Source organism: Halictus rubicundus, chromosome 18 (genome assembly GCF_050948215.1).
Source record: "Halictus rubicundus isolate RS-2024b chromosome 18, iyHalRubi1_principal, whole genome shotgun sequence".
NCBI lineage: Eukaryota > Metazoa > Arthropoda > Insecta > Hymenoptera > Halictidae > Halictus > Halictus rubicundus.
Window position 1 is genome coordinate 8019151 of NC_135166.1, and position 17182 is coordinate 8036332.

At 40.8% G+C, this 17182-nt stretch overlaps 1 protein-coding gene across 1 annotated transcript; it reads left to right on the plus strand.

The window, feature by feature from the left end:
• The first annotated feature begins 15873 nt into the window (after window positions 1-15873).
• Window positions 15874-17180, plus strand: Mrps18a (mitochondrial ribosomal protein S18A). Its single transcript, XM_076803642.1, has 4 exons — window positions 15874-16082; window positions 16211-16344; window positions 16422-16545; window positions 16987-17180. The coding sequence occupies exons 1-4, from the start codon at window positions 15980-15982 to the stop codon at window positions 17103-17105; spliced, it is 480 nt and encodes a 159-aa protein (XP_076659757.1). The 5' UTR covers window positions 15874-15979; the 3' UTR covers window positions 17106-17180.
• The last annotated feature ends 2 nt before the right edge of the window (window positions 17181-17182 follow it).

Genomic DNA, 17182 nt, shown 5'->3' on the forward strand with positions numbered 1-17182 from the left:
GTTAAAAACTTACTCCATCGACCGTTAAAAAAAATATATGTAGTCAGAAAGATTTTAATCAGAGAAATGTTACAAATATGATGGCAAAAGTCTTATAAAAGAATCATTAAAAATAAAAAAAAACGGAAAATTATTGTAAATATGATCTGAATGATATCGTCATCGAAGAACTGAGAGTGCTTACGACCCGGGTTTGGGTGTCTCCACTTTTTCATCGTTTAGCCTGGAACAGAACCTACATTATTTTTAGGCATGAATCAGAACTACCTGCAACCAAACCTTCATGCGACCAGATGCGACATTACCATAAACAAGAATCCGTTGAATTCCATGGAAAATGTGAAACAAACAAGTTTTATTTTTTAATCTTGCCAAAGTAGTATGCGTAACAGAATCATACATATGATTACGATTACAATGACTTGAAATCCAATATACAGGGTGTTTCATTTATCTAAAAAAATGGTAATACCTCCTGAAAGACCTCACCTGACAAAAAAATGTTTAGATAAAACTTGTTTAATACGAAGGGGGACATAATACGGTGTAAGTTAATTTTTTGTAGGGTAGGTAGTACGGGAAATTTTGAAATCGATTTACTTTTCAAATGGAACCCTATGTTTTTTTCGTATTATGTCAACATTTATCGAGACTAATCCCACGACCTACATACAAGATCATTTCCGCATATCCTAGACCGTTTTAGTGTCATCGTTGGTGGACAGTTATCATGCCATCGCTTCAGAAATCTATCGACAACATATTCGCTTGTAGGCTAGACAAAGTACATCTTACGGCTCGCTGTAAACAACTATCAAATGTACTCCTGACTTCTTTCTATTCTTCTCATGCCACTCATATTGACGTTTGTAATGTTTAGAAACCTGGAAAGCAATAAGGAGTTCGTTCGGCAGAAGTTTTGACGCCGCAAATGCATCGCACTCAGTCTATCCTACAGGTGAGTAAGCAATATTGTCGTGGACGCGTCGTCTAGTGGCGCGACAATACGATAGCTGTCCATGAACGATGAAGCTAAAACGAACTATAGGATATAAGAAAATAACCTTTCATGTAGGTCGTTGGATTAGTATTGATAAATGTCAGCATAATACGGGAAAAACATAGGGTTCCATGCAATAAAATTAATTCGATTTTAAAAATTCCCCCACCATCTACCGTACAAAAAATTAACTTTTACACCGTGTTATTTTCCACTGACTGCAAATTGTAAGGTTGGCACTGTTTTGTAATGAGAATTTACTGTATTTCCCACTCTTATTCTCTCATAAATATTCATCTGCTTCCACCCGACTATACAGTAAATTCTCATTACGAGACAGTGCCACCCTTACAATTTGGAGTCAGTGGAAAAACTCACACCACCGTGGTGAGTGGCCGAAGCTCGAGAGCCGTCGCCGCCGAGGAGTGTACCACAAATTGTCGGCTATATCGGTGTGAGACCAGAAGACCACTACTAATCCAATTACAAAACTTCTTTATTTTTCGTTATTTTTTTATGAAACTTTTACCAACATATTCGTGGCATTTTTCTGAGTAAAATGAAACCAAATATGATACAATTCCGATGATATTTACTTGTGTAACGAGCGATGAAAGTTTCGAACGCAGAGAAGGACAGCGTATGGGAAAGAAAGAGCCGCGGAGAGTCATTGTATCATATTTGGCTTCATTTTCAATAATTCATTTTCATCAAGGAATATGTTGGTAAAAGTTTCATAAAAAAATAACGAAAAATAAAGAAGTTTTGTAATTGGATTAGTAGTGGTCTTCTGGTCTCACATCGATATACCCGACAATGTGTGGCACACTGCTCGGCGGCGACGGCTCTCGAGCTTCACTGTCCGTTTCTCCGTGCAACTTTGTATCGGAGAAAGACATTTTTCAGTCTTCTTGTCAGTAGCGCTTAGTGGTCATAGGTTTTTTATGACATGTAGACGGATATGACTCTTAGGTTTCCAGCGTGCCCTGCGTATTTCAAATGCAACGCTCGGCGAGAACCTCCAATTTCGTATAAGAATCAGTAAAAAGAACGGCGGGACCAACTCGTAATGAGAATTTCCTGTAGTTGTAATTAATCTCATGTGTTTCCATTCAAGACTGCACACACAGTCTAAAAACATTTTTATAAATCCTTTTGAAGACTTTGACATTGTAGAGGCTTGCGTTGGGTGGCGTTTTACGACAGGGAGATCGCTATTGTGCAGTGGGCCCGGTACGTGACTATTGTAGTTTGGTACGACGTTGGGCCTGTCAGCGCCCATTACATTAATGAAATTGCTGTCCATACTCGGATACCCTCGATGCAGTCCCTTGCCATGAAACGACTAAAATTGTCGTCTCTTAGGCACATCGCGGCTGGGTGTTCGAAGCTGTTGCGCGCATGGTTTCCAGATGGCTGGAAAAACCAGGGATCGGTCGCCAAACATGTGCGGCCTTGGCGAACCTCGGGGCCACACTTAGTTTATATCCGCCCACCCCAAGTCTCCGAAGTAGGGATGAAACCCCCAAGGAGGTGGGGATGACCGAACCGTTCGTTTTTGGGAGACTCGAGTGACTCGAGTCTCTAGTCAGATCCTCTTTAGAAGTGACCCTAGTCACACCTAGCCACTTTTAACTCTAGCTCTTGTACATAGTTAAGGCGGTGGGCACGGCTCAAGATTGTGTGAGTGCATCCCCTCCCTAGTTCCGCACACGTACCCGAGTTTTGCAAGGGTACGGGAGGCCCGCTCTCATTTGTTAACAATGCAAAAATAGTACTGTTCTGTAGTCAAAATCGCTAGATAAAAGTTCAATCTAGGGTGAAAAGGTCCTCAGAAGTCGTACTTTTGCGTTTTTTAGCCGTAATTTGCAATATTCAGCAGCATACTGCTTAATCGAGTGACATTATCGTAAATATCGAGAGATTCAGAGCTCGTATGGAGTTCGTTGGACCTTTCCACCCTAGCGGGAACATATAGGAACTCAATGCCACGCCGATCACGTTGTATGCTTACGTATCAAACAAATGAAAGCGGGCACCCAGAAAAATTAGATCATTGAGTATTTCATCAAAATATAGTTCCGACATTTTTCGCTACGAGCGCTGTACTATGTTCCCGATCTGTCTCATCGTCAGTAGTCACTGTATCGGTAAAACAGAGGCCTATAAGAGCATGCGCGTGTACGTGTGCGACGGCGATCGCAAGGGTCCGGGATGCCTGGAAATATTTCCCAATAATGCAGAGACGGGACTTTTCCATAGTGAAAAGAGCTAGATAAAGGTTCAATCTAGGGTGGAAAGGTCCTCAGAAGTCCTACTTTTGCGTCATCGAGAAATGATTAGCTATATTCGGCAGCATGTTGTCCGCCAGAGAGGCCTGTAGGAGCATGAGCGGCGCGTCAACATGGATGGCGCTGTCGTAGCTTCGTTCGAATAGCCGTGCCGTGGCACACTCACACACCGCCTGATCAGCGTGTACGTGTGCCGTCGGCGATAGCAAGGGTCAGGGATGCCTGGAAATATTTCCCAATAATGCAGTCACGGGACTTGTCAATGGTGAAAAGAGCTAGATGAAAGTTCTATCTAGGGTGGAAAGGTCCTCAGAAGTCGTACTTTTGCATCATCGAGAAACGGTTAGCAATATTCGGCAGCACGTCGTTTCTCAGGGAGGCTATGGAAACTGACATGGCGGCACACTCACACACCGCCTGGTCGGCGTGTACGTGTGCCGACGGCGATCGCAAGGGTCCGGGATGCCTGGAAATATTTCCCAATAATGCAGCGACGGGACTTTTCCATAGTGAAAAGAGCTAGATAAAGGTTCAATCTAGGGTGAAAAGGTCCTCAGAAGTCCTACTTTTGCGTCATCGAGAAATGATTAGCTATATTCGGCAGCATGTTGTCCGCCAGAGAGGCCTGTAGGAGCATGAGCGGCGCGTCAACGTGGATGGCGCTGTCGTAGCTTCGTTCGAATAGCCGTGCGGCGGCACACTCACACACCGCCTGATCAGCGTGTACGTGTGCCGACGGCGATCGCAAGGGTCAGGGATGCCTGGAAATATTTCCCAATAATGCAGTCACGGGACTTGTCAATGGTGAAAAGAGCTAGATGAAAGTTCTATCTAGGGTGGAAAGGTCCTCAGAAGTCGTACTTTTGCATCATCGAGAAACGGTTAGCAATATTCGGCAGCACGTCGTTTCTCAGGGAGGCTATGGAAACTGACATGGCGGCACACTCACACACCGCCTGGTCGGCGTGTACGTGTGCCGACGGCGATCGCAAGGGTCAGGGATGCCTGGAAATATTTCCCAATAATGCAGTCACGGGACTTGTCAATGGTGAAAAGAGCTAGATGAAAGTTCTATCTAGGGTGGAAAGGTCCTCAGAAGTCGTACTTTTGCATCATCGAGAAATGGTTAGCAATATTCGGCAGCACGTCGTTTCTCAGGGAGGCTATGGGAACTGACATGGCGGCACACTCACACACCGCCTGGTCGGCGTGTACGTGTGCCGACGGCGATCGCAAGGGTCTAGGATGCCACTAACCATTTCCCAATAATGCAGAGACGGGACTTTTTCATAGTGAAAAGCGCTTTAGCCAATTAGCATCTTGGAAGGTTGGATAATACAAGGATGTGAATTTTCAGTAATGGCACTAGATAAAAAGATCAACCTGACATGCTGAATCCCTCAAAAATCCCTAAAAATTATTGTTCGCGAAATGTAACAAATAGTTGGGCAAACTATATTTATCAATTGATTTTTTCTAGTTTTTATCTCCAGATAAAAATGAATATATTCTAAATATTTTCTGTAAAAATTTGATTTCAATATCTCTAATGGTTTGAAAGCAACCTGTTGCGAATTAGTATCTTGCGTCGATGGCCCGCTCCATAACATTGACACTGGAGGGTGTCATAAATTAGCCCTCCCACGACACTGTCCCGCCGAAGACGAAAGAACTTTCCTGTAACCTCAGTGCAAAACACAGTCATTCTCTAAAGTCTGAAACATTGCCGCTTCGCACGAATGTACGATTGCCTAGTAAATATGATCCAAATTATATCATGTTTGGTGTCAATTTTATCAGAAAAATTACACGAATGTGTTGAGAGAAGTTTCATGAATATATTATGAAAAACAAAAGAATTGGGACATTGCATTAGTATTGTTTCACCGATATACCTGACCCCGCATAATGTTACACTCTTCGGCGGTCTAGCTTCTAGCCCCTTCGAAGGGTAGACACTTGGGCGCGTCATAAATTGGCCCTTCTCCGATAGTGTCCAGCCAAAGACGAAAGAGCTGGCATGCAGCCTCGGTGCGAAACACAGTCATTCTCTGAAATCTGAAACATCGTCGCTCCGAACAAATGTACGAATGCGTAGTAAATATGATACAAATTATACCATGTTTGGTATCATTTTTATCAGAAACATTCCACGAATGTGTTGAGAGAGGTTTCAGGAAAAAATAAGGAAAAACAAAAAAATGATGACATTGCATTAGTATTGTCTCACCGATGTACCTGACCCATGTTACACCCAACGACCGGCACACCGAACGGCCAGGCCGACTACGCTTGCAATGTTCCGCATTTTATATGGATTTCTGTATGCATTGTCTGGCCGGCCTGACGGTACGCGGGGTCCGAGAGTTTCTGCGTTTTTATGAAATACATAATGGTAATAACGGTACTTCATTCATAACTTATAACGTAACTTTTAATATACTTGGTTTTTTTTATAATTACAGTAGGTATATTTAGCAAACATGTGCATAATCTTTATTTGCATTAAATTTTGTATTAAATTAAATTAAATTAAATTAAATTAAATTAAATTAAATATTTCTGGAATTCCGACGAATTTGTTTCGAATGAAGTTGCATACGTATCGATAATATCATTAAAATATCCTCACGAAGTTACCGCACTCCTCAAAAAATTGTCATACTTTACCTTCTTGTCATACCTTCTAGGCGTATGTAACTTCGTAAGTATATTTTAATGATATTATCAATACGCAGAGTTGGGCAAAATAGTTATCGAAATAAAAATTTCGAATAACGAATGAAAGATAAAAAAATTTGTATTAAAATTTGAAAGTTAAAATTACAATCTCATTAAAGACGGTCCAAATGCTCTAGATAAGCTCTAGAAGTCATTCGTATTAACAATATTGTTCTGATTAAAAACATAAAAGCATAAAAAAATAAAAGCATGTATTAATAAATAGATTAAAAACATGAAGCATCATTTGGACTGTCTTTAATGAGATTGTAATTTTTATCGTAACATTACGTATCGGTGAAATTTGTCCTAATCCCACAGGCATTCTGTGCCCCTTAGCTCTTTTATCTGGGGTTATATTGGGAGGGCTAGTTTCTGACACCCTCAAGCGTGTACCTGTCGAAAGACCCAGAAGCTAGACCGCCGAAGGGTGTAACATTGTGCAAGGTCAGGTATATCGGTAAGACAATCCCGATGGAATGTCATAATCTTTTTTGTTTTCCATTATTTTTTCATGAAACCTCTCTCAACACATTTGTGGAATGTTTCTGATAAAAATGACACCAAACATGGTATAATTTGTATCATATTTACTACGCATTCGTACATTTGTTCGAAGCGACGATGTTTCAGATTTCAGAGAATGACTGTGTTTCGCACCGAGGCTGCATGCCAGCTCTTTCGTCTTCGGCAGGACACTATCGGAGAACGGGTAATTTATGACGCCCCCAAGTGTCTACCTTTCAAAGGGGCCAGAAGCTAGACCGCCGAAGAGTGTAACATTATGCGGGGTCAGGTATATCGGTGAGACAATACTAATGCAATGTCCCAATTCTTTTGTTTTTCATAATATATTCATGAAACTTCTCTCAACACATTCGCGTCATTTTCCTGATAAAATTGACACCAAACATGATATAATTTGGATCATATTTACTAGGCAATCGTACATTCGTGCGAAGCGGTGATGTTTCAGACTTTAGAGAATGACTGTGTTTTGCACCGAGGTTACAGGAAAGTTCTTTCGTCTTCGGCGGGACAGTGTCGTGGGAGGGCTAATTTATGACACCCTCCAGTGTCAATGTCACGGCACGGAGTTATAGAAAGCAAATTTTTACTGAAAATATTTAGAATGCGTTCACTTGTATCTAGAGATAAAAACTAGAAAAGAATCATTTATTTAAATATAGTTTGTCAAACCATTTGTTACATTTCGCAAACAATAATTTTTACGGATTTTCGAGGGATTCAGCATGTTAGGTTGATCCTTTTATCTAGTGCGAATCATTACTGAAAATTCACATCCCTGTATTATAGAGAAATGGGTTGCGGAATTCCAGACCCTTCCAGCCCTCGTAGGCACACGTACACGCCGACCAGGCGGTGTGTGAGTGTGCCGCCATGTCAGTTCCCATAGCCTCCCTGAGAAACGACGTGCTGCCGAATATTGCTAACCATTTCTCGATGATGCAAAAGTACGACTTCTGAGGACCTTTCCACCCTAGATAGAACTTTCATCTAGCTCTTTTCACCATTGACAAGTCCCGTGACTGCATTATTGGGAAATATTTCCAGGCATCCCTGACCCTTGCGATCGCCGTCGGCACACGTACACGCCGACCAGGCGGTGTGTGAGTGTGCCGCCATGTCAGTTTCCATAGCCTCCCTGAGAAACGACGTGCTGCCGAATATTGCTAACCGTTTCTCGATGATGCAAAAGTACGACTTCTGAGGACCTTTCCACCCTAGATAGAACTTTCATCTAGCTCTTTTCACCATTGACAAGTCCCGTGACTGCATTATTGGGAAATATTTCCAGGCATCCCTGACCCTTGCGATCGCCGTCGGCACACGTACACGCTGATCAGGCGGTGTGTGAGTGTGCCGCCGCACGGCTATTCGAACGAAGCTACGACAGCGCCATCCACGTTGACGCGCCGCTCATGCTCCTACAGGCCTCTCTGGCGGACAACATGCTGCCGAATATAGCTAATCATTTCTCGATGACGCAAAAGTAGGACTTCTGAGGACCTTTTCACCCTAGATTGAACCTTTATCTAGCTCTTTTCACTATGGAAAAGTCCCGTCGCTGCATTATTGGGAAATATTTCCAGGCATCCCGGACCCTTGCGATCGCCGTCGGCACACGTACACGCCGACCAGGCGGTGTGTGAGTGTGCCGCCATGTCAGTTCCCATAGCCTCCCTGAGAAACGACGTGCTGCCGAATATTGCTAACCATTTCTCGATGATGCAAAAGTACGACTTCTGAGGACCTTTCCACCCTAGATAGAACTTTCATCTAGCTCTTTTCACCATTGACAAGTCCCGTGACTGCATTATTGGGAAATATTTCCAGGCATCCCTGACCCTTGCGATCGCCGTCGGCACACGTACACGCTGATCAGGCGGTGTGTGAGTGTGCCGCGGCACGGCTATTCGAACGAAGCTACGACAGCGCCATCCACGTTGTCGTACGTCCGTACATTCTCTCTTCCTCTGTTTTACCAATACAGTGTGTTGCTCGATACTGAACTTTGGAAAACGTTCCTAGCTCCCCTACTGGACAGAAATGTTACTATTTAGCTTCCTCTAGCGGCCGTTCGTTCTTTCATAGCGTGACGATCATTATTGTGTCGGGGCATTTGGAGCTTGCCCTGGTCAGGTTCGGTTCCCTCCCCTTAAATACAGTTTGTCAAATAGTATCCATTAGTTTTGTTTCCTTCCAAGTTGGAAAGTGGTCAGGGCCCGCTCTAGGGGGGGGGACAACCCGGGCATTTGTCCGGGGCGCCAAAATTTAGGGGCGCCATTTCGGCTTTGGCTGTGAGTGTGAGAAAAATATTGATGTTTTAAATACTCAGTTAATAGGAAATGTCTGACTACCCTTGCCAGACAATTAGGCTAAAAAAAAGGTCATTCTGTTCAGCGCGGTGCTTTGTGCTTAAAAAGGGGCGGCAATTTGTTTTTTTGCCCGGGGCGTCGTAACCGCTAGAGCGGGCCCTGAAAGTGGTCCTTCGAGTTTGAAGTAGTATCTCGGCACACCCAGTGAAAATACAGACAAAGTCCAAACGATCGTCGGAGCTATCGCGGACACAAAACAGACATCATTAAAGATATTGCAGGAAGACGTGTATGATCGAAATCGTTGGTTAACGAACAGATAGTTTTATTTAATGCTATTTAAAATAATCTCCTATTACAAAGACCGGTTTTTCTCCTCTTACAAAGTAACATAATGTCAAAGTCTGCCCTAACACTGAATATTAAATTATTGTAATTTATATTACCTCAATTTTTGCAAAATTTACTTTTAAATTTATATTTTAATATAAATTAATTTGAGAGTAAAACATGCTTTACCCCTTGGAATATTTTCCTTATTGGATATTAGCAGCGAATTCCAAATACTGCCAGCATGGATGGTACTAATATGATGTTGGCTCTGATCCAACCTAAAAGATTATGCAGATTCTAATCCAGCCTAAAAGATGATACAGGTTCTGGTCCAGGCTGAAAGATGATCCAGATTTTGATCCAGTCTAAAAATTAGACTAGGGGGCAGCACTATACCGGGGACACTGAAACCTCGGGCGTGAGCACTCTCGTTTCCTCTCTGTATATCGTGTTTCGTATCATTTTCATAAGAGAAATGTCACAAATATATCGGTGAAAGTCTCATAAAAAATGTGGTGCAATCACAAATTGTGCTTCGACAAACGATGTCAGTCGACGTGCCGCGAACGTCATTTTTTTTTCTGCGACAACTGCCTATCGACAGTTAAGAGCTTGCATTTGCACTTTCGCGTCAGTCAGTTTCCAAAACCTCTCGAAGTGCACACGTACATTTCACTCTCGAGTTTTCTTCCAAAGTTTTTATTATTGTTATCGTAGTTGTTATTGTTGTTCTGGTTGTTATTGTGGCAGTGGTATACTTGTCTATAATGTCAGTTATCAAACGCAAGGCTTTAACCATACAACAACGCGTGGACATACTAAAGGATTTGGAGACAGCGTCGGTTAAACAAGTGGCTGCAGCGTACAAAATAAATATAAAAACAGTTCACCGGATAAAGAAGGAGGCCGCTACCATAACTCGGATGGCAGAGAATAAAAACCAGACGAAAATCAAAAGGATAAGGAAACCAGGATTTCCAGAGTTAGAGCGACAATTGTATTCATGGTTTGTTGAGAGAAGAACTTTGGGAGACAAACTATCCGATGCACTACTTTTAGAAAAAGCTCGTGAATTACAGGATGGTACAGAATCACATTCATCTTGCAAGATGAGCGTCGGGTGGCTTGCCAGATTTAAAAAGCGCAACAATATCCGTCTAGTCCATCTACCTGGATACAAAGCAAGCGCCGATGAAGATGCAGCGCGTCTTTTCATTAGTGAATTGAAAAAAGAAATTGAGGAAGATGAAATCGATTTGGAGTGCGTTTACAATATGGATTTGACTGGATTATTATGGAAGGCTATACCGTCAAAAGCCCTTGTAAGGAATGAAGAGGGCGATGTGATCGACACCAAGGAGGAGAAGGAGATAGTTACCGTTGCTTTATGCGCAAATGCAACTGGAACGCATAAACTTATGCCCTTCCTCATTCACAGATATAAGAAGCCAAAAGCTTTAAGAAACGGTACAAATGAACTCCCAGTTATTTACGCATCGCAAAAACATGCATGGATGGACCAAAAATTATTTCTGGAGTGGTTCAGCCATTTTAAAAAAAGCGTACAATTGTTTCAATTACAACAAGGAATTTGTAATAAAGTAATTTTACTCGTTCGGGATTTTGAAGCACATAAGCTTCCTACTATTCATATACATGATAGCAATATAGAAATAAAACATTTACCCCCAAATACAACATCCTTGATCCACCCTATGGATCAAGTTATTGATAAAACAAAAAAATATTTCAGGCATAAGTTAATGCAACACGTCGCAACATATACAAGTGGAAAAACAGAATTTTATAAAAAGTACTCCATAACAGATTGCATACCCATCCTAGCTAATGCTTGGGCAGATGTAACAAGCAATAACATAAAAAATTCCTGGCACGAACTTTTTCCGCACACACGAATACATGGAGAAGTTAAAAGAGAAGGAGAAGGAGAAGAGGAAGACGAAGAAACCAGTATTGTTCACGAAATGCAAAAAATTATGTCACAAATTACATTGCGTAATATAACAACAAAAGGCATAACAGATTTTTTAACTGCATGCAAAGGAAAAGAAAGGAGACATTTAGAGGAAGGACAAGTTAGGAAAGAAAGATATTTAACGGATGGAGAAGTTAGTGAAGAATATGAGAACGAAGACAGGAATGAAGACCAGAGCAAAAACTGGAATAAAGAAAGGTACGAGAACAAGGATGAATGCTCAAATGAAAACAGGATTCAGGGCAGAAGGGACGAAGGTACGGATGTAAGACTGCAAAAGAGCGGAATTCCATTAAGTGTAGAAGAAAGGCAAGATCTTGAGAAGTTTTTTACACATATAGAAAGGTACAACGACCGTGCAACACCTGCAATGCGAATACTAGTGCAATCCATAAAATTATTGTATTTAGGTAAAATCATTAATTAAAATTAATTAGCTACTAATTACTTCACGTTATTTTAATGTCCAAAATTACAATTCGTTTCTTCTAGGTGAAAATCTACATAACAGAAACAAAATCTAGATGCCTAATCTGGATGACGACCATCGTCTTTCAAAAGAAAACTTTTTTTATATTTCGTATATTTCGTGTATTTTTTTAATTTCTTGTATTTTGTATATCTTTTGTAACTTTTTATATTTTTTATAGTTTTTATATCTTGTACAGTAATATTTTGTACAGTGAATTTTTGGGACTGGACAAATTTTATATACATTGTTTATATCATTCAATATATGCTACTTGTAGTCTCTTTCTTTATCATTTACCGTTATTAGGACGCGGAGGCATAGTTCTGTCAATTTTTTGTATGGAGGTTTACGACATGGGCGACTGAATTCAGCTATTTTTGAGGAAGTTTCACAATTGGTAATTTCCGCGGCCCTGGATTAGTTTTGGAATCAGGCCCCTACAAGCTAAGTTATTACGTTTTTCGTGAAAAACATCCTCTTCTAGGGTTCTGGTTCCACGCTCAATAGCAATTGACGTGTTATAAACAGGCATATGCGACTCAGAGCTATTGGGGACTTTTAATTGCGAAAAATCCCTTGAGTCTACTACTACTACATACTACCTATCTCCGAAACTAGTGCGCAGATAAAAAAAAGTATCCTACGAAAATTGCTGGTCTTTCTACGTACAATAAGATTTTACGTACCATAATAAAAAATACAGGTTTCCATTTCAAAAAACAAACTTGACCTTCAAATGACCTTGAAAACGCCACCCAAATAAAAAACTGATACTGCCCCCTCTTTCCCCCTCGAAATCCTTGGACACGCGTTTTTCACTTTTTTAATATCTTTCATACTTTTCGAGATATTCAGCTGGAAAGTTTTCAAATGAACACCCTGTATATGTATTTACGTATAAAGAAATAGTGTATATACATTTCCTGGTGCTGGTAACTTCTTAAGAAAAAGGAAGAAATGAAGAAATTTACTAAGATTATGGTAAATTATAAATTTTTTTTAAATAAAATTAACGGCATATATTGTTCATAATTACTGTACAAAATTTTAAACAATACAATATATATATATAAAGAAAAACGAAAACTAAACTAAAGTATATGAACATAAAAAAATAATATTTAGGAATTATAAAATTTTGATAATTTTTAGTTTTTATTACATAGCAATGTAATAAAACAAATATTTACTAATTGTTTCGGTTTTGTATTCTTCATATGGAAATGTAAAAGTATAATTATTAATTAATCTGTCGGTGGTCATATCTAAAGGTATCACATCTTTTCGTCTCTATCGCTTCAAGAAAGTACTTTTCCGTTTGTCGTAACAAAAGATAAATTGCACAGGCATGCTGCTACTCACAATCTCATTCGTACACGTACATGGTACCTCTGACCACGACGCCTATAGCAAACGACCAGAGGATCTTCCATGGGGGGCCGGCATGGTTTGATATCCATATACGTATGCAAGGGTCAAAATCTAGACAAACTGCCGCTTCAATACCGCAATGAGCAGTTTAAAAGTGGTCAATCGTGTTTCCTAAAAGTCCAATCTACGTCTATATAGAGCCCAAATTGCGAATTTCTACCTCATCGTGGAGTAATTTGTAATATTCGGCAGAAAATTCGAATTCTGAAGCAAGTATGACGTCACAAGATGGCTGCCGCTGAGAGATGTTGGTAGCATTTCCCCGCAGTTACTTCGACAGATAATTCATAGGAGACACAAATTACGACGTATATACCGACTGCGGCGAGCTGTAAATGGCGGTAGACTATCGCTGTTCTTTTCTACGTTCCGAACTTCATAAAAGAATGGTGCCCCGACCACGACAAGAACCGGGCTGCTGATATACAGGGTCCTTCCGTTAAGTTATGTCACCATTTTTTAGGCATTTCCGATAGCGCAATTAAAAAATGTTTTAGACAAAAGTTTGTCAGTACTTGACGAGCTACATGTTGGCATATTCTTAAATCTAAAAAATGCTTTTTACGTACAAAAGTAAAGGTCACCTTGACTTTTTTAAATGGCACCACATATTTTGGACATCACAGGATTGTTGCTGACTTCGAGACGAATTCAACAGTGTATTATACTATGACCTGGAAATGACCTCAAACTCGAAAATTTTGTGCAAACGTAACTTTAATAAAAAATTATTTTTTACAAAACAAAGCAAATTACATTAGATGTTCGAATTGCGATCCACCTTCTACGACCACCTTATCTTTGGGGATATCTGCAATCCGTTGTACACGACACAAAAGTCAATAATGTTCAAGAACTTCGGAATCGCATAACAACTGCATGTAATAACATAAACCGAGACGCCCTAATTATGGCGACAACGAAAAGTCTAACACAAAGAGCGGAGCTCTGTATCGTAGAAGGTGGATCACAGTTCGAACATCTAATGTAATTTGCTTTGTTTTGTAAGAAATTAATAGTAATAAAGAAATGAATTAAAAACGATAAGCGTGCTTTGAGACTTATTTCCTCCATTCGCTTTTCATGTCAATTCCACATTTGGTCTTTCTATTTATTGCTTTATTTTAAAATCGTTTCTCTCGTAAGTTATGTTTTTCCTTCCACTCCCTTTTCGCATGACCCATTTCATATGTACATTTGATTTTATTTTAATTAACATTTATGAACGTCTTTAAGACGTCTTGTAACACAAGAAGTTCAGGAGACGTTCGGAAGCCGTTCGGAAGACATTCGAGACGTCTTTAAGATGTATCTAGGCAGTTGTGGCCTAAGTCTCAACAGTGAATGTCCCTTCGTGCCGATTGTAGCGTTGAGTTTATTTACTGTTAGATATGCGAGGCTGTTAATTTTTCATAAGTATCTTTTTGTTTTTAATGAAAAGTGTGAGTGTCGCGTGTTGAACGGTGAACACAGAAAAAATTTACAATAGATAGAAATAGAAACATTACAAATATTTTACAATGTTAAACGGAAAGAAATTAAGTTCAATACACATAAGCTAGCATAAGGTTGTTTAACGTTAGGAGATTTCTTCCTAAGGGTCGATGCATACCTCACAGGTCAGGCTGGCGGACAAAATGTTACAACCCTTTTTTTTCGTGGGAAAATGCTTTTTGCATACCCCGACTCTCTGGGGGAAGTCGGGGTTATGTGGGACTATCCCTGGGGAGAATCCCCAGAGACTACCCACTGAAAACCCACGCCCACCTAAGCTAAAGGGGAGGTGCCTGGATCACGCGAGTACTCAACAGGACACCTCCCAGCTAACATACTACCCGCGCGAGGGGGTTAGCCTCCCCCATTGCCTACTCTATAAGACTCCGGGCGGAGGGACTCGCCCGGTGTCCTCATCCCTGGAGCCTTCGGATTGGGCTTCCCGAGTCCCAGCTCGGTCCACCCACAGCTCCCGGTGTCTTCGTGCCCCGCTCGGAGCCGGTGTCCCGAAGGAACCAGCTCCGGCCGAGGCAGGAAGACGCCGCCACCGGAAGGAAGGGCCGTCGGAGGCGTGATCCAGCACGCCCCGACCCTTCCTACCCAACCCCCCACGAATCCCCCTCCCCTTATAGGGGAGGGACGGACCGACACCGCCCCCCCCACACCAAGATTTATCCCGAGGGGTGTCGTCCCAATGCGGGGGGAGCTATGCACCTCCCGGGGGCCGGGATCAGCTCACACCCCGAGGCCCCGAATCCACCGCCGCCCCTGGTGGGTGCACAGCGCGACGCGGGGGGGGGGGATCCCCCCGCGCCAACCCCTCTCCACCCCCCTCTCCCGGGGACACCACAAAATGATACAACCCTGGTTTTGTGTCTAACGTTTAGGAGCGGACAGCTTGTCCGCCAAATACAAAACCAGAGTTATAATATTTTCGAACCCGAGTTGCACTGGATCTAGTTATCGAATTCACCGTTCTCAAAGCGTAGAGGACGCTAAAATCACTGGGTACTAACAGTAATTAAAAAATCACTGTGATCACTATGATAAATCACGGTTAGTGATTTTGGACGCAATTCCTAATATATACAGCCGGACTCTCGCGTGCTCTCGCGGTGTTGCCATTTTTACCTTCAGCATGACTAGAGTCGGCTGTGATACAATAGATTCCTATAGAGACCAAATCCCATAAGGTGTCAGGTCTATTCCTATATCTCATCTGTGGAGTATATTCTACAGAGTCGGTAATTCAGAACCGTAGATAGAAAAATGCATTGCATGCAATGTCTCTAGAGCCGCAACCCGTGGCGTGAGCACTTGATATCATATATTCTCTGTATGTATCCTTTCGCAGTACCTGGCAGTACCTGTAAGTACTGCTAAGTACCTTACATTAGCAAGATGTCTGCGTTGTTTAGGTTTGTTAAAAATGTAGGGAGAAACATACAGTTGCCAACACAAAACAGGAATATTTCATTGTCTGCTACATCCTACCTGAAAGAAAGTAAGCATAAACCATTTGTTTTCGATTCAAATGAAATAATTACATGGAATTTATTCCGATTCTATAAGTAAATTTATTAATCTGTAATTCAGAATTCTTATATACATTCCACTTAATATTCTTTGTAGTTATCGAGAAAAAAGAAGGAAATAATTTAATAATTGAAGCAGTGATAAAACCAGACGAAAATGATAGTCGATTCCTGAAACCTAAAAATGGGGCCTGTCCTGTGTGTTCCTCTGGTCTTAACATTCGTCACACTGTACGATCTTATTTTCGTGTTTTTTTAGAACATGACTTAATTTTTTATATTTTTAAGCAATTTAAAAATTATTTTAGGATGTTCTCATACTTAGCCAGTTTTTAAGGTCAAATGGTTCTATATTACCACGTAGAATTACTGGCCTCTGCAAAATACAACAAGAGAGAATTTCTTCAATGATCTTGATGGCCCAGAGAGCAGGTAAAGTATAATTAACTTGTTTTAATTTAAGATTAGAAATCAATTAATACGTTCGAGACGATGTCAGTCCCTGGGGACTAACTCTGTGGTTCGGTTGTATCGAATCTGATAAATAATCTTAATATATATGACATAAAAAGTACACTTACAAAACTATAATTTATATAACACGGTCTTTTACTCTTTCATAATTCTGCCTACACTAACTGTCTCTTAGCCAATATCTATTTCGCGTTTATCGAATAATAGGGAATCTAAATCTAGCATAATCTAAACATAAAATGAAATAGAATCTCTATCACGTTAAACACACTATCTTATGTTTATACTCTGTCAAAACGTCCGCCGAGTGCTCTCTGCTGGCTGAACAGAAAATATATCAAAATCTATGTCTCGACCATATTAACTTTAAAATATGTTTGCATTGTTTCCTCCTTTCAGGATTAATGCCAAAGAAATCTCCTTCGGGAGATTACTGGGATCCTCTAAAAAGGAGCAAGTGGAAGAAGTTTAATACATATTATGATGAAGACACTATCAAAGCTAAATATCGCTTGTAATTTATTTTAAAAAATCCCACAATAAATATATATTTCGTTGGATCATAAATAAACGCAGTATTTTCATTACATAAATT

What these genes read in the sequence shown, in the direction of transcription:
- Mrps18a (XM_076803642.1), top strand. Translation starts at nt 15,980, where the DNA reads ATGTCTGCGTTGTTTAGGTTTGTTAAAAATGTAGGGAGAAACATACAG. An exon ending in GTCTTAACATTCGTCACACT is followed by an intron (nt 16,345 to 16,421) that starts GTACGATCTTAT and finishes AAATTATTTTAG; the next exon opens with GATGTTCTCATACTTAGCCA. An exon ending in CTTGATGGCCCAGAGAGCAG is followed by an intron (nt 16,546 to 16,986) that starts GTAAAGTATAAT and finishes TCCTCCTTTCAG; the next exon opens with GATTAATGCCAAAGAAATCT.